At 34.7% G+C, this 18,395-nt stretch overlaps 2 protein-coding genes and 1 non-coding gene across 3 annotated transcripts; 2 read left to right on the forward strand and 1 right to left on the reverse strand.

Moving 5' to 3' along the window:
- The first annotated feature begins 5,057 nt into the window (after positions 1–5,057).
- On the forward strand, positions 5,058–11,368 carry LOC133305504 (probable WRKY transcription factor 47). The gene is made up of 6 exons (XM_061505742.1): positions 5,058–5,184; positions 5,482–5,547; positions 5,668–5,836; positions 9,054–9,328; positions 9,494–9,607; positions 10,829–11,368. The coding sequence occupies exons 1-6, from the start codon at positions 5,080–5,082 to the stop codon at positions 11,366–11,368; spliced, it is 1,269 nt and encodes a 422-aa protein (XP_061361726.1). The 5' UTR covers positions 5,058–5,079.
- Positions 11,369–12,333: 965 nt separating this feature from the next.
- LOC133305505 (uncharacterized) lies at positions 12,334–13,635 on the reverse strand. Its single transcript, XM_061505743.1, has one exon. It carries the CDS (start codon positions 13,633–13,635, stop codon positions 12,334–12,336), a length of 1,302 nt encoding a protein of 433 aa, XP_061361727.1.
- A 721-nt stretch (positions 13,636–14,356) lies between these two features.
- TRNAG-GCC (transfer RNA glycine (anticodon GCC)) lies at positions 14,357–14,427 on the forward strand. Its single transcript has one exon. It is a non-coding gene; the product is annotated as a tRNA-Gly (tRNA).
- The last annotated feature ends 3,968 nt before the right edge of the window (positions 14,428–18,395 follow it).

Consider the following 18,395-nt stretch of genomic DNA (forward strand, 5'->3'; position numbering starts at 1 on the left):
CGGAGAAACAATCATATTCGGGGCGGGTTCAGGATTAAAGCATTAAATTCCTTCTATCCAAAGATGATACAGCGAAAGATCAAACACATCTTCTCACCACCACTTGATTAGCTTACATGCGGCATGCGCCAACAGAGCTACTATCATTTGCTTTCTTCTATTTTTTTTGTTTTCTTTTCTTTTCTTTTTTTATACATTTTTTTTGACACATTTGATTTTTTTTACTATTTTTTTTTAATCTTTTATTAAGTGTTTTTAAATCTTTATAACATTTGGTCTTTTTTTTTTATCAATTTATTTTTTCTTTTAAGAAGAGTGAAATAAGTATATTTAGTTAATTTTCTAATAGGGATATAAATGATTCAAAGCAATATTATAGGAGAATTTTTAAATTTTTCCCTATAATTTAAGTGGGATCACATAATTTAAACTATTAGGAAATTTGTATTGAATACTTTTCTTCTATCAACAAAAATTATGCCAACCATTTTACCTTAAAAATAATAAAAACAGTCCCCTTACCATAAAATAAAAATATAAACACTCCAGCTGTGAAGATCGTCATGTTTTACTTAGGAAAGACTTTTCATCTTTTCTATAATCGAGGAACAATATTTATATATTTTTTATTACTGAGTGATGTACTTATAATTTTTTTGTTATCATTAAATTAAAATAATTTTAAGAGATCGTAAACGAGGCCGGCAAAACGGGTTCGGTTCGGCGGTACGATCCATTCCGTCCACTAAATTGAATGGAGTTGGCTGAGTTTTACAACTCATTTTCAAAAGTAGGGCAAGGCAGATGAGCTCATTTTTTAGCGGATTGATGACAAAGTGAGCTAGTGTAAATTAAATTTGGACTGACATATCGAGTTTTACCGCCCACTCTAAAAAAATAGACAGACTGACTCATTTTTAATTGGTTGAGGACGAGACGGAACGAACCACTTACTTTGTCACTTATAGTCTTACTTTTATTATTAAGAGTAAATACCCTTTGGTCCTCAGCAAATTTCACGATATCCGTTTTAGGTTCTAGCAAATAAAAAGGCTCATCGTGGTCCCTAAAAATTTCAAAATGGACCAATTTTAGTCCTTTTGAGGACTAATATGGGTCTTTTTTGAATTTGTGAGGACCACGATTTCAATTAAATAAGTTCATTTTGAATTTTTTCGGGATCAAGATAGGCCTTTTTATTTACTAGGGACTAAAACGAGTATCGTAAAATTTGCTGAAGAGTAAAAATGGTTTTTACTCTATTATTAATTTAGTTTAAAGTATCGGATGAGATGAGATGTTGAGCGGGTATTGCGGTGTTTGTGAGGTCAACGCAATGGAGAAAACACAAAACTAAATATATAGATTATTATTACTCAATTATATATAAATCATTTACTCAGTCATATTCATATGATCAATCATCACAAACCCTTTTAGTTTCCTCAATGATGAACGACTCGGTCAAGTTTTTTTTGGCCATACCATTCTAAAACTTGAACTGGTCAAGTGTGTATGAAGGGTGACCAGCGCCGCTTTTCTTTACCACCTTATTCCTTTTCCTTGGATTGGATGTTCATATGACTTGGAACCAACTCCATATTTTTTGGTCCTTTTGATGAGTAAACCCTCTTTTGAATTGACATTTTTCTCTCTTTTGAAATTGCAAACCAGTGCCCCATACTGCAAGCAAACACGGCAATTGGACTATCCTACTTCAGAGTTTACCTTTATTTTATAGCTTTAACAGGCCCACACCGTCCTTTCCTTTCAAAAATGACTCTCTATCTCTCTCATCTTTTCCTTTTTTTCTTCAAAGGGATATATATATATGATAATAGGTCAACATACATTTTATTCAAGTAATCATGGTTAAGGACATGCACAGGCAATATTGATGAACAAAAGGAAGAAATAAAAGAAAATCAAGATGTATATTTTTACGTACAAGTAACATTACTCTTCTTTTTTTTTAGTAAATATATTTTTGAGTCCCTAACAAAAAATATGATCTCCATTTTAGTCCTTTACAAAAAAAAAATTAGTCGATTAATCCCTATGAAATTCAAAATGGACTCATTTTAGTCATTTTGAGGGACTAATATGGGTCTTTTTTGAATACGTGAGGGATCACGATTTCAACTAAATGGATCCACTCTGAATTTCTCATGAACATCGAGACTAATTTTTTTTTTTTTTTTTGTAAGGGACTAAAGTGGAGACCGTGTTTTTAAGTATCAAAAAAAGTTTTATTTTTTATTTTTTTTGGTGTGGCAACTAACATTACTCTTCTTGAGAATATATCGTCATGATGAAAACAAGACACAAAAAAATGGTTTCTTAACTTAAGCACCGTGCATCAATCACAAATTTGAAGGCTAATTTGGATTATTTTAGATTTTCCTTCTAATCTATACGTACGTACTAGAATAATATATATATACCCAGTTGAATTTTGAAGTTTTAGCAGTATTTTCACGGGAAGTTTCAATATTGGGAGTTGACGAAGCTCACTTATTGATCATATTCCTGACACGTTGGGTTGGTGTATAGTCTTTTTTTTTTACTCTCTTGTCAAAATTTTGGGAGAAAAAATATGTATAAAAACAAAAGACATTCTTGTCGAGTAAATCAAAAGTTTAAGTAATATTTTATGAAGTGACGGATAAATTTACATTCGTATAAAAATGATAAATTTTATATTTAATTTTAATCGTTGATTTTTATGTAACAAATAATTGTAATTGATTAAGTTACTCTCTTTAATTAATTATTAATTTTTAATAAAATATAATTATTTGATATACAAAAAGTGCCGGTTAAAATTGAATATAAGATTTAATAGAAATACCCTGCCCTTAAAACAGAAAAAATAAACTTATATGCGAATATATTTTTTTTGCCTTATGCTTATCCAGTCAGGTCAGATTTATTTATCTGCATATATACATGACATTCAAATTGAGTCCCATGACCAAATGCTGACAACCAGACACTAACAATTAATAAACAGCTGCGCCATGCCATGTCTTTGGTTGAATAAACAAAGACAATGAAAGATAACTTCTTTAGAGATAGATGCTAAAGGACCAGTGGATGAAGGTTAGAATCACATTTAATGTTCAAACTTCAAACACTTATAAGTCAAACCCTTTGATGCAAGCAGATGTATCTGTCTAATATATAAAGGAAAAATGTTTGTACTTATAAATGACATAACTTATATCATTTTATTTTTATAAAGAGGTGAGATTCATATTTTTATATTTTTTTGTCCACTCTCTCTTTCTTTATCTATCTCTTTTTCTCAGTTAAAATGACATAATTTTACGTACCTTAAAATGATACACATTTTTTTCATTATATAATCAGCTTTTTTAAAATAAAAAAACGTTGGTGAAATGGTAACATTGGTACTTTGTAAGCTGGGTAATTTTAGATTGCAATTGTAAAGTAATTAGGGGTGTTATGTTATTATTATTTTTAAAAGATGTTGATTTAAATGGTAACCCATGAGATGTGGTGACATTTTGCAAATAATAAGATTTAAATTTGAGTATTCTTATTTGAGGATTAGAAGATTTATCACTGAATCACTTTTATTTATTAGATATAATATTCATAATTCAATGTTTATTATATATTATTTTGAAATATAACATTATTTTGACCGAGTTAATAATAGGCAGAATTTAAAAACACTGGTTTGATGGGAATTGTGCCCGTTAACTTCATCATCACACTCACACCCCAATTTCGGTACCTTGTATAGGTCGCTTATTTTTTAATAAATCAAACAAACTCGTAGCCTGTCAAGAACAGGACCATACTTCTTCAACCTGAGTCACACAGCATTTATCGTTGTCTTCTTCCTCTCACTGGATGAAGGGAAACGAAGTCATCTAGAATCCCCTTTGATTTTTTATTTTTTTATTTTTGGTAAAAGTATCCTCTTTGATTTTGTTTTCCATGCAGGATGCTTCTATAGTTGACTTACATTTAAAGGTGCATATTACTTTTTAGAATTGAATCTAAAGATATTTAACGTGTATAAAGAATCAATTCAACCCAAAATCTTAAGGTATTAATAGTTTATGTTATTCCCTGACACATCCCTCTACGTAAGAGCCTTTGGGTTTTAAGTGTAGATATTGCACCGGCTCAATTTTTTGATTTATCTTGTTATTACTTTAATTTCACTAAAAAATAGAGGACGATGAGGATCGAACTCTTGACCTTATGGTCATTGAAGTGATATCATGTACAGAATCATTCCAACTCAAAACCTTAAGACCTTAAGGTACTGGATGAAAGTCTTTTTAATTGTTTATATTATTCTTTAACACACACTCCTCGCGTAAGAGCTCTTTGAGCTTGAAATATAGATATTATATAGGATCAAATTTTTATTTTTATTTTGTTTACCTTATGCTTATTTAATACATAGTGGAAGGTGATAAAGATCGAACTCGTGACCTTATGATCCCTGAAGCTCTAATAACGTGTGCTTCAACCTGTCACAGGATTAAGAGATCTCACAATGAATACAAAATTAATGTAACATATTTTAATCAAGGAATGGTCATGTAGTCTATAGTAAAACACTTTCTTTAGAAAACATTTAATACTGCATTCTTGTTTAGCCTACTCTTCCTTATCCTCTTCACCAAGTCTTAAGACCTCCTTTGTACAGCCAAAAACAAATCTCTCTACATTATAACCTCATTTTATGAATACCTTTGATTAACTTTAAGCAAAAAAATTCTCATCAATATAACTTATTTCATTTTTTTTTCCTTGCTAGCTTCTCCTTGTCTAGTCATTATCTCCTCCACTTAAATAAGTTCATTTTTATATTTTACGTGGAAAAATTCTTGACAATTAGCGGAATTAGACATATATGGAAAAATAGACAAGTAGAAAAGTAGACTTATAACAAAGACTACACTAATTTGTGTGTATAGGAGAGGGAGCCTTTATATGGTTTTGTAGGCAAGCTACACGAGAACATCAGGTATATATATGCATATCTGATATTACCTTCTGAGTAGCAGTGACTGGCATATAAAAGCTATAGAAATGGAAGGCAAAGTTGCATTAAAAAAATTGCTGCAAGTTCAGGAAATGCTATATGATAATACAGATGCATTGAACAGGACTGAAGAACCCTCCATAAAAAACACTGTAAGTTTCCATCCATTTTATGTTGTATATATATTACTTCCTAAAACTTCACCTTGGTCTCTCACTATTTTTAATTACTTCGTTTTTTGACTACTTCTTTCGTTTATACCCCCAACATAGAAATTCTTCAGATTAATCATCTATGTATCTGTGTGAAGCAGATTCTGTCAGTTATATATGTACCAAGAAGATCATTGCAGTTATCTTTATAAGCTTATCAGTACTTACATGCACCATGCTTTTGAATTATGTAATGATCTTTTTTTGCTAACTCACATGGGTGGTTGAATTGTGCAGCTTCTTAGTTTGAACATGAATAACTCAGATTCTCCTCAAAATCAAGAAGAGCAGCCCGTGACCCAAGTGAGTAATCTTTGATAAGTTTATAAACCAGGCTACACACGAGCACCTATTATTTTCAATCTGCATAAATTTTGATTGATGCCTCTTTTGTGTTGTACATTTTTTGGGTTTGGATTTTAGTTGGACTTTCTGAAAATTAAGCTAGAGGAAGTGAAGAAGGAGAATCAGAATTTAAGATCTATGCTAAATCAGATTAGTGAACACTACGGAGATCTTCAGAATCGGTTATTGTTAGCCATACAGCAGCAACTATCTTCATCACATGGAAATGATGATGACCTGCTGGCAAGTTTGACTTAAAATTTGTTTCATATATGCTTATTTGATAAATAATTCATTATTGTTCTATTGCACTTATTATGAAATTTATATCAGTATTAACTTGGTCAACGTAGATTTTCAATACCTGCAATTAGCAATTATTGTTCTCACTGCTTTTAAGACCAACAGTAGCACAATGATGCTGAAAAAAGTATTATTTTTTGTATTTATTTTAAAATTAACATCACATGGATTCTGCTTAATATCATCAATCTAAAGTACTAGGAGAGTGGTAGTGGTTAATTAAACTTTAGAATAAAGACCCAAATTGGTCCCTGACAAAAAATTCGGTGGCCAATTTAGTCCCTAAGAAAAATAAACTCAAAAAATAGTCCCCAACAATGTCAAACAGAACCCACGTTAGTCCTTCTGTCAAATGAAAATTGACGGAGTGAGTGACGGTGCTGATGTGTCACGTTAAGTGACATGCGGTTGCCCACGTGGAGTGCTTGGACGACGTCATTTGTTGAAGCTCAGCCACGTTGGACACAAAGTTCTCTTTCATCGAAGAAACATCGTCGTTTGTTTGTTAGGGTTCAACTAAAACCAGAAAGCATAGCATCGAATAGAAGGTTGAACGCATGATTTTGGGGAAAATTAATGTTCGGTTTAGGGAAGGTGGGTGTATACTGTTCGATTTAGGGTTGATCTTTAGGTTTATGCCATGATTATGTCTTCTGGAAGGGGGAGCTGAGGTAGTTCGTTTAGGTCCAGAAGTGGAAGAAGGAGAGCTGCTCCAAGACACCTAGAAACCCTAATTGAAGACATGGCAATGTTCATTTTTAGTAGGGTGGAGTGAAATGTTCATTTTTAATCTGTATTTGCTTATCTGCAGTATGTATGTTACAGATTAAAAAGTCTGTATTTGCTTAAAAGTCTTAACTTACAGAGAAGCATGTATGAGTCTCTTTAGAGTGGTTAATGTAGAGTATGAAGTTCTCTGTAATCTGTATTTGCTTATCTGTAATGGAATGTAGATAAGCACATTCCAATCTGTATTTGCTTACCTAGAAACCCTAATTGAAATGTACACTTTTAAAATGGTTAATGTCCTTGAACGTTCATAAAGCACAACCTGCTAAGTATTAAGTTATCTTGAAATGCCAATTAAAAGGTCAAAAGACTGTATGAGCTTCTGTGGATTGAGGGAATGCCAGTAACAACAAGGATTGAGCTTCTGTGGTAACAGCTTTTGGTGCCCCTTTGGTGTTTACTGTCATGTCATGCAGGGACTAATTTGGGCCCCGATGAATTTGTTAGGGACCTATTTGTGCAAGTATAAATAATAACAGGGACTAAAATGGTCCTCGATAACAATTGTGGGGGACTTATAAGGTATAAATGGGACCAATTTGCCAAGCAATTTGGTAATGACCCCAAAATTCAGGTATGTTTACACATGACCCTAAAATGACACAGCATACAAAATATAAACACGACAAGCAATTTGCCAAAGAGATGGGAATGACAAAAACAAAAATTAGTATTGCCTGACAGTATAGAAAACAATCATGACAGTGAATATAGATAGTAAACCAAACTGACATAATCTTCCATTCATTTCACATCAATGACAGCAATGAAAACTAGTAATGACATAAGAGATTTAGTAATCCAAAAAACATATTCCATTGATATCATGACTGTGTACTTACAATTGGCACTGACATAATAAACCATTAAGTAGGAACACTCTGTCTTCCCAAAAAACAAAGTGTTCATACTTAATATGGCCATAACCAGAGGCATACCAAAAAAAGCCATAGGTGAATAATCTAAGCAGGGCCAAAACCAAAGTAAACCAAAAAACTGGCCTAATTACAATTCCAAGCTACTGGCCTAATAACAAAAAAATGCCAACTGAGACATTCGAACTGGCCTAATGTCAGTGATTACAATTCCAATTCAGTTATGTGGGGCTGGCCTAGGTGGCCTGAATCCTGGTGTAGTCATGAAGCTCATGAATCTTGCTCTGGTGCCACTGCTAGCTGCAGCTGCTGTCTCACTGGTCACTTCTCAGCAGGATTGCATGGTGGTGGGCTGCTGCCTCTTGGTTCAGCTGCATTTGGTGCATGCTGGCTGCTTGTCTCTGGTGGAGGGCAGCCCTGACTCATGCTCATGAGGATCTCTTCAACTGTCCTTGACTGGCCAACTTCAACATCAACTTCAACTTTCAATGTCCATCTCTGGCAATGAGTCCACCCTTCCATATAAATAGTTCATAACTTCATCTTCATCTCTGACAAACATACCACCGTGATGATAAACAATCACTATGTATTCGGACATCTGTCAAAAACAAAAAACCAATCATATCATTAAACCATGAAGCCACAGACTTTGAAAGTGTTAAAAAATAGTTAGCAAAAAAAAAAACAAGATTTTTTATGGATGGTGACATGTATTCCAACGAGTAACATAGGGTTTTTAAATGGGTCAACCATGACAGGGACCACACCACTCGGTTGTTACTTTGTTTTAAAACAAAACCGTATATGGAAACATGAACCACAATGTTCCACTTCGTGCATTAAACAAAGGGGAACAACATAGGGACCACAAGCATTAAACAAAGGATGACAAACAACAATATAAAAAGGTTTCAACATTTAAATACTCATACATTTTCAACGGAATGCTCAGCCTCACAAAGTTCCCAAATTTGGCCCTTCTTTCTTCCACTGGTTCCCTTCGATTCTGGAAAAAGTTGGCAATATTCTAAACGCAAGCACCAGGGTTTGCTCGACGGTCTTCTTCCTTCCTTCTCAACAATGAAGTGTCGATGTTAGAAGAGGGGGAAAAGGTAAAGTGTCCAACGATTAGGTGAGGGGCAAAATTGGGTTTTACAAAAGAGGGTTGTCCAGGTGGCTTCGTTTGGAACAAAACGACGTCGTCCTTCATCTCCACGTGGGCAACCGCATCTTAACGTGACACATCAGCACCGTCACTCACACCGTCAATTTTGAGTTGACAGAAGGACTAACGTGGGTTCTGCTTTACATTGTTGGGGACTATTTTTTGAGTTTATTTTTCTTAGGGACTAAATTGGCCACCGCATTTTTTGTCAGGGACCAATTTGGGTCTTTACTCTAAACTTTATATGCTCTTCGCACTAGTTTTTGAACAAATTGATTAAAGGAATAAATCATGTTTTTCTTCATATATTTAGAAGGACAACGTGCAAGATGATGACATGGAGAAACCAGTGTTACCCACCAGGCAGTTCTTAAATAGTTGTAACAAAAGACCTTCAGATGGCAGCACAACAAAAGTATTTGCATATCCTGAAAACATTGAGAAGAACATAGGCAAAAACCTTAAATATGCTTACAATGTTGAAGGTAAAACCAATAAGCAAATAACAACATCACAAGAAGCAAAAATCAAAGAAGATCAAGCATGTGTGGCTTCTTGCAGGAAAGCTAGAGTGTCCATAAGGGCAAGATCAGATTTTTCTTTGGTATGGATTTCTATCTTATTTTGTAGATTTTTCTTTTATAGGGTTGGTATTAATTTTAGATTATATAACATCTATCATTTTATGCAGTCAATTTACTATTTAAAATGAAATATATATAATTGAGGAGAACTATATATGATTATTCATTGTCATTTTTATTCTCAGATGGGTGATGGGTGTCAATGGAGAAAGTATGGACAAAAGATAGCAAAGGGTAACCCTTGTCCCAGGGCCTACTATCGTTGCAACATGGGAACAGCATGTCCAGTTCGTAAGCAGGTTCATGAAGATTTTTTCTTCCTGGAGTCAGCATAATATATACTTTCTTGGCATCATTTAAAGTGCTTTCTCCTTTATTAGAATGTATTATTAGTAACCAACTTCTGTTAACTATTGACATATATTTGATGTTAGTTAGAGAGGAGAATCCTAAATTCAGTTTAATAAATTTCCTTATTCTACATCTACGCTTTATTTTATATAAATTGTGTGTTTGAAATATAGGATTAGTATTTCTGGCTGTAGGAAATGATTTTCTCTCTTACACACACATAAAAGTATGTGAGATCTATATTTTTTTTTTCTCTCTTCTTTTCATATGGGTCACACACACTTTTATGTGTGTAGGAGATAAAATTATGTCCTACACATGAGAAACATTATTCCCTTGAAATATATATACTTAAGAAATATATAGCTCTCATGTCACTGCAGATGGAAAAAAGTGCAGCAACATTTATTTTTCTCAGGATACGCGTGCGGATCCTGATGTTTTTTTTTTTTTGTTAGGCCAGGACACGACCACGTATCCTAGTGTTAAAAATTTGCTGCAACTTTTCTCATCAGCAGTGAAAGGAGAACCGACGGACCCATATACTTAATAGTAGTGTTAGAAAATAGAGTAAATACCCTTTTGGGTCCCTAACAAAAAACACGGTCCCCATTTTAGTCCCTTACAAAAAAAAATTAGTCGTTTGGTCCCTATGAAATTCAAAGTGGACCCATTTTAGTCCTTTTGAGGGACTAATGTGGATTTTTTTTGAATTTGTGATGGACCACGATTTCAATTAAATGAGTCTATTTTGAATTTCTTAAGGACCTCGAGACTAATTTTTTTTTGTAAGGAACTAAAATGGAGACCGTATTTTTTGTTAGGGACTCAAAATGGTATTTACTCTAGAAAATACCGGTCACTATATATTTCCTTTCACAGGCAATTTTTAGAGTTGATTTTTTGGACAAATTCAATTAACAACATCAGTTGCTAGTTTTCAAAAAATTGGAAGCAAATCATCAGTCCAAGGTTATTGATAATTCTTGTCTTCCCCCTAGGTCATTCACTTCATAACCATTCTAGTTTGTCTGTCTGAAGCTTTGAAGAAACTTGGCATTCATATCTGTCTTTCCATAATTTTGTAGTAAACTCTCTTTTATGATGCTATATGGCTTGAAAGTGTCTTGCAAAGTTTACTTTAAGATATGTTATTTACATTGTAACAGGTTCAAAGGTGTGCTGTGGATGAAACTGTTCTCATCACAACATATGAGGGGAATCATAATCATCCACTCCCACCGGCAGCCAGATCCATGGCGAGCACAACATCAGCAGCATTGAGCATGTTCCTTTCTGGCTCAACCACTAGTTTACATGGCAGCACTCTATCAAATTCAGGCCTCTTCTCTTCATTATCTAGTTCTGCCTCCACTGGTTTTGCTACGGTTTATCCATCTGCATCATGTCCTACTGTAACATTAGACTTAACCCTGCCCTCTAATAATTACTCAACCCAACCATTTCCATTGTCATTGCATGATGGTTACACTCAGCAATCTGAGGGGTTGTATTTGTCTTCTAAGCTTCCAACCTTGATACCCTCTGAGAAAAACCTTGCCTTGGTGGATGTTATCAGTGCAGCTATAACCAAGGATCCATCTATAAAGGCAGCATTGGTTGCAGCTGTTTCCTCAGTCACTGGTGCAACTCAGAACATCAATAACCACAGCCAGATTGGTAGAAATGCATCAACACTGAACCACTGATCAATTGATTTAGAGTGGATAATATTATTTGATCGGGAAATTGATAAAATAAAACAGCATGTCAGCAAGTGTAACATGCTTGCTAGCAGAAGAGGTAAACATGTTTTATTTAGTAGTAGTAGTTTTATGAGAAAAATTCATATTAACACAATGGTTCTTGAGTAATCTAATCATCTGGCTCGATCAAATGTTACATAAAATGATGTCAATATGTAATAAAGGCTTTATGAAGTGGGCATTTTGATCCATTTTTTGTTTTCTCTATTTAACTTCCAGTCATTGTGAATGGAAGAAGATCATTTCGGGGGAAATTCTTTTAAGTTTGCTCCAATATCAAAGGTAACTAAAGTAAACAAAAATATGAGTTTGGCAATTTGGAAATTTAAATCTATACCCTACTAGATTTCTTTGATTTGATGAAATTAGTAGATTTTAGAGGTTATAAAAAAGAAATAATGAATCTATGCTCCAGATTCAATGGTATATTATGACATGATATTCAACCTAGAGTTTCTTTAACCACACCCCTTCACAAATCCCGTGTGTAACCACCCGAATTCAGCTTCAACACTGCTTTCGGCTACTACATTCTGTTTTTACTTATCTAGCTAGGTTACTAAAATTCCCTATACTAAAATTAACCAACAAATGAGTAGATAGTTAGGTCCATCAAGCATATTAACAGGAGTTTGGTCATTGGCCGTGTGTATGAAAAATACTTTATTAGTAGAGACAAAACTCTCTTCCATATTCTCTACGCATCGAAAGGATTAATCTTCAGTCGGGGAATATCTTGACGAAACTAAAAAAAAAAAGTTACAATTAATTATGCATAAACAACAGACAAATGAAAAAAGTGTCAAGGATTTTCTTCTTTTACAATACCAAAAGTACTGATGGTATACATTAATTGAACAATATATATATATATATAACAAGCTCCATAAGAAGTGAAAGAAGTAAATCTAATCTATGGATGGTACTGGAGTGGGCCACCATGGCAAGTCAAGTGATATTACTTGCAAATTTTGAAACCCATGAATCCCGTATCCAACCGTGTTAAACTGATTAGTCTTCAAATTGCAAACAAATATACGCTGCGCATATTGAAAGAACACAACATGTCCATGATGGGGATGGAAAGCTCGCACTACCACCCCAAAACCATCAAGTCCATATGCTGGGAATGCTCCTAACTCATCCCTCACAGAATCTCGCAGCTCCTGCCGAGGAAACGAAGTCCTGTGCAACAAACGCCACCCACAATAGTCCTCCTGTTTCAGTTCCCACACACCCACAATCAAAGGGTCATTGGGTAAATAAGAAGAATAGATAGCAGATATTCTAATGTTCCCACAACACACACCAACATGACCCGTGAAAGGAATATTTATTTGAGATGAGTCCGTAGGATAATCAATGGTATGACACTGTTCATCACTGTGGAAAGGATCATACACCAAAAGACTCATCTTCCCCATGAAAAACAGCTTCCCACCATGTGCAACCGCAGGCAGAGAAACTGTAGCTTGTGTAAAACTAAAACCCTTTTGGCAGGACACAAGTTTTGTGATCCATTGCCCTGTCTCGGAGGAGAAAACCATCACTTCAAACTCGGACTTTGTTACACCACGAAGAAACTCACTCTGTGTTCCATAAAAGAAAGGAATAAGCACTACCCTGAACCTGTGACGGTTAAAAGTGACCCTTTTGGTGTTTCCTTCGACATGATAATATGGTTCACATACAAACCCTTCAATCACACGGTTGAATCTATGATTATCAGAAAGTGGGGGAGGGGGAGGGAGAGGGAGTTGGACCCAATCCCTGGTAACAGGGTTGCACACAAAGTAGACACTCTCAAGTAATGATTTTTTGCAGAGAAGCAAGCCGTTGGAACATCCCACGATCCTCGTATAAAGGATGTCTTCTTTTAAGACATCATCAAGTTCGGGGTCGAACGTTGGACCCAGAAAACTCAAAGACAATTGGTTTTGGTTTTGGTTTTGAGGATTGGAAAGATTAAGAATGTTGGGTAAAAACAAGATGAGGAGCTTACGCTTGGAGACAAAATTCAAGTACCATTGTTTCTCGTGCTCATCGTGGTTCATGTGGTGGTGGTGGTGATAGATGATGGATCGGTGAATGAACTCGGGGCTGGAGATTAAAGATAAGAAGCGCTTGGAGATGGATTTACATCTCACAGCCACCTTGCAAGGAACTCGACTCCATATCTCCACCAGTAAATCATCTAACAAATTGTCCATGTTTGTTCAAACAACACAATCAATCCAGCAAAATCCTTGCCAACAGATCCTATTAAAATTTGCTTTTTATACCTTCTCAATCACAAAGATATATGAACTAGGCCATCTCTGAAATAAATATTGTCCATGAACTATGGACTAGGAGGAACTAGTCCTTGTTTGACTAGTCTACGAAATTCCAAAGCCTAAACATCTAGAACTAATCCATGTTTGAGTTAGTCCTTCTCACGCACTCTTTCGATTTTCGTTTACCAAAAGTTATAAGAAAATTTGACTGTCAAACATAAATGATTATTAAAGGTTATTCCTACGGGACTTTGATTGAACTCACATAAATCTAAAATATAAACACATTAACTAAAATTCAAAATCAAGTTCTTTGAACTAAAACTGAATAGGTGTTTTAGAAACATCACTTGCTATTCTATCATATCATTATACTTTCGTTTTTATTTTAAAAAGTAGAGTTATATTTACAAATTTATAAACTCTTATAAATTATACTATGTATTATGAATAGTACATTATGTGCTGAATATACTTCCCCTAATATATAATGTAATTTATAAGAACTTGTAAATTAAAAATTTGTAAATATAATTTTTTTAAAAAAAAATACATATATAACTAGGGATACCTCTAGAAATTGCAAACTGGTTTCAAGCTCGCACCCTTGTTTGTCATCAAGGGAGGTAATAAAGGTGTATGACTTAGATCATCTGCACCAGTGGTCTAGTGGTAGAATAGTACCCTGCCACGGTACAGACCCGGGTTCGATTCCCGGCTGGTGCATCCGCTTTTTAATATTTTGCGTCCAGCTCTCGGAGCAGTGGAGCACCAACCCGAATGCGTGGTTTCACGTATGATTAATGGACATATTCCCACACGATAAACACAGTAGCTTTTACATCAACATGCATAAACACAGTAGAAGGATATATAACCAAGTAAAAAGTTAAAGAATCTTTAGTTAAGATAACTCTAGTGATCTCTGCATAACAATTAATACAATGACAACCTCATTATTTGCAGGGTTTATGCAAATAATTTTAAACATAGTGTGCGTATCACACATATAATATCAAGAAGTATCATGTTTAATATTCTTTTATATTCATTTAGCTTTCTCAATTTCTAGAAATTGATTATCGATGTAAAAAATATTTTTTATTATGAATATCTTATTACCAATAAGAACGAACAATTGATTTGTGTGTGTATATATATAGTTTTTTTATAACTCAAAGGGGGAAATCCCCAGGACACAAAGAAGGAACAATGAAACAGACACAAAAACCAGAAAAAAGAAACAGTACAATAAGAGGGAAGGGGGAGAATCAGTTGCTCCAATCAAGTCTTCCTCCAAAATAGCTCTCAGCTCTTCAGGAATAAAAAAAGTTCATGACCCCTGCACCCTCTCAGAAGCGAGGGAGGGAGGCCAGCCAATCCGCACATTTGCTTCCCTCTCTAGAAATATGATGAAAGGCAATACACCAATCTTTCTTAATCCAAGCTCAAATCTGAGTCAAGAACTTTCAATGATAATATTTTTTCCACCATTAGCCTTTAGAATTGCGCACTGTGTGTATGTATTCCTTCACAGCTAGAAGCAGGGTGTGCCTAGGGCCTAGGCTAGAATTTCAGAGTAGCCCTTCTTTATTGGTTCATAGATTTTACAAATGCAGCTCCCAGCTTGATTTGAATCAACGAAAGAGGTCAGGTTCGAAAGGAAATGGATAAGGCTAGTGGCTTTACCACAGTTCACAAGTCATCAATAAATTAACTCCAAACATAAAATTGGTCCCGTTTTCTATCATCACCTCATGATCAACCACGATGGCATTCATCTTCCAGCAGTAAGATGCTTAATAAACACTTCCCAGCTTCTGCAAAACCTGCTTGGAATTCCCATTATTGAACACTGCAAAACCTGTGCAGATACCAACAAATCACAAACATGAATGTAATAAGAAATCTTATACATACAAAAACACATGCTTTCTTATGTCAATCAGTTGTGATGACATATAAAACTGCAAATCTACTAGATTAGAAACGCAAATGTTGAGTGAAAACATTGGAGGAATTTCTAATGGAACAAAACCAATATGCAAAAGGTGCTCCAACATAGTGGAATGTTGATGACTTTATGTGCAAGGGATATACCAAATGTAGCTTTCATTTAAATGAAAAATTATGATAGGGCTAATCAAGTCTCAAAAGTTATGTGTAAGTGGTTCTTTATTTAATCTTCTCAAATATTGAGTATTAACATTATCATTTTTGATAACTCAATGTGCAAGGAGAAAGTGTTACTGAGAACTTTTAAACCAAATATAAGGACAGATTGAAAAAGATCCATACCTGTTCAGGCGTTAGCAGAAGAATTTACTAAAGTGATAAAAAAAATGTGGCAATATAACTAATATCACAATTTCATTTCTTCCCCAATATTTGTCACACAGCTGAAAAACAGAAAAGACATAATATAAATGCAGGATTTTTTTTTTTAAAACGAGTAGTGTTCTAATACCGGGTGAGGGAAGAGGGAAGGCTAAAAAGTGTGGACTGCGGACATCTGAAACCACTAGGGAATGAACAACACATAAGGTGCCTTGAAAGGAAAGCTGAGCCTTACTATGCTACAAGGCCATTTGTAACAAGCTACAAAATGGGACAAGAAGAAAAGGGTAAAAGCAAGAAACCTTGTTTACGATTCGGTGAAGTTTAAGTTGAATTGTCATACATATAACAGTCTTCTGAGAGACAGTATCTGAAGATCCTGATCAACTGCATGTCCCTTTCTACAATTCTCCTCTACCGCTGTTTCAATAACATTACTAAACTTACTGTAGCTACTTCAAATAGTTGAGTCTTCTCGTCAGACAAGGGAAGAATTATATAACTACAGAAATTCCTAAATATTCTTGTCTAGATTTCCATTTTGCCAACATAGAACACAATTTGTTGGGGAATAGCACTCGAGTATAAGATATATACTTTCCATCACTGACAAGCATGAGCACAGTAACCAGAGCAAATAATCCCAGAAATCAAAGTTTCAATATCATAACATCATACCAAAGATACAACTCATTCACATTCTGTACTCAAACCCTTATACTCCAATGACTTACTAGATTATTCAAAATATCCAGATACCAGTCAGCTCCATACATGGAAACTGAGGGGCAATTGAACATACCTGCCCACCCAACAATCAAAGATACTTTTCAATACATTCACAGTGGCCTGAAGTTTGTTTTGCTGACAAGGCTCAATTCCTATTTTATAAGATTAGAGAGAAGAATGTGATACAACAGTTTTTTGTTGCTTTAAGAATAACTTGCAATGTGTTAGAGAAGTATATAAACCATTGAAGGGTCTTCACTTAACAACTTAAGCTTTTGGGTTGAATTGGTTCTTTACATGGCATCAGAGCCTCGGTGTTACGGGTTCAATTCTCACCGCCCCTCACTTTTTCTTGTGGAATTTCTTAGCACAAGTAGGTGAGCTTGTGCATTATCCACCCTTCATGTCCGGTGGACTCTCGTGTGAGGAGGCGTATTAGAGAAATATATAAATCATGGATGGGCCTTCACTTAACAACTTAATCTTTTGGGTTTAATCGGTTCTTTACATAATAAAAGGAAACATCTTTATTTCCCTCTAAATGGGGTAGCAAACGACACTGACATAGAAATGTATGGTTAACTCAAGCAGAAAAGAGCCGAATCTCAGGGCTCAACTTTGAATGAAGAAAGAAAATTGAAAAGGCCAGAATAGTGATGTATCTACCTTCTGAGATGTAAGTTTCTCTCACTTTTGATATTGTATATATGGTGAAATTTTTATCTGGAAGAACAGAGATGCTGAGAAAGCTACTGTCAATATCCATGAACAGATTAACAAGAGAAATAGAAGCGAAAAATGTATTATAAACCCTCTGTCAATCAAGTATTAATGATTTAAATGGTTAGTCACTTTGTGGAACCACAACCAATCCCAATATCATAAAATCCACAACCATACCATGTAGTTTCATTTACAATAAGAAAATCTCCCACTTCAATCTAAATGAGAAGAAAATTAAAAGAAATGAAATATAACTTTAAACGAATGTTTCGGGAATTAAGCATCGTTCTTTATGGACCATTAATTTTTGGTGAATGCTTGGTGTGCCCTGGGTCTTTGGATCATTATTTTATAAATAGCATTAATGTTTTAGGTAGAAGTAAAGAGGTAAGTTTTATGGCAATTATTTGTTACTAGATTTAGTTGTTCATTATAGCTGCTCCTTTGTAACTGAAAAGTCACAAGTTCGAATCCCGGAGACAACTTCTTTGAAATAAGCAAGGGTAAGGTTACGTACAATAATTGTCCTCACCACTACCCTTGCTAGTCGAGATTTAATAAGAGTGGCTTCTTTTGTAGATTTAAATGTTCGTGTAAAGAGGCTAAGTTTTTATGGCAATGTGCAATCCATGCGTTAAAGCTGCTTCGTTGTGACTGAAAGATTACAGATTCAAATCCCGAACACAACTTCTTTGAAATATGTAAGGGTAAGGTTACGTACAAGAATTGCCCTCACCCCTACCCTCCCTAGTTGAGATTTAATAGGGATTGATTTTATTTTTTAGATTTAGATGTTTGTGTAAAAGTAAAGAGGCTAAGTTTTTATGGCAATGTGCAATCCATGCTACTATTTGGTGCATTTGATTGGACTGTAATGCTCATATTTTAAGGCTTCTTTGGCTAAG

The sequence above is a fragment of the Gastrolobium bilobum genome, unplaced genomic scaffold (assembly GCF_033153095.1).
Source record: "Gastrolobium bilobum isolate Gb01-03AN ecotype WA unplaced genomic scaffold, APGP_CSIRO_Gbil_v1 utg1221, whole genome shotgun sequence".
Taxonomy (NCBI): Eukaryota; Viridiplantae; Streptophyta; class Magnoliopsida; order Fabales; family Fabaceae; genus Gastrolobium; species Gastrolobium bilobum.

Coding starts and splice junctions, on each gene's coding strand:
- LOC133305504 (XM_061505742.1), top strand. CDS start 5,080: ATGGAAGGCAAAGTTGCATTAAAAAAATTGCTGCAAGTTCAGGAAATG. Junction 5,548..5,667: donor AAGAGCAGCCCGTGACCCAA/GTGAGTAATCTT, acceptor TTTGGATTTTAG/TTGGACTTTCTGAAAATTAA. Junction 9,329..9,493: donor CAAGATCAGATTTTTCTTTG/GTATGGATTTCT, acceptor TTTTATTCTCAG/ATGGGTGATGGGTGTCAATG.
- LOC133305505 (XM_061505743.1), bottom strand. CDS start 13,635: ATGGACAATTTGTTAGATGATTTACTGGTGGAGATATGGAGTCGAGTT.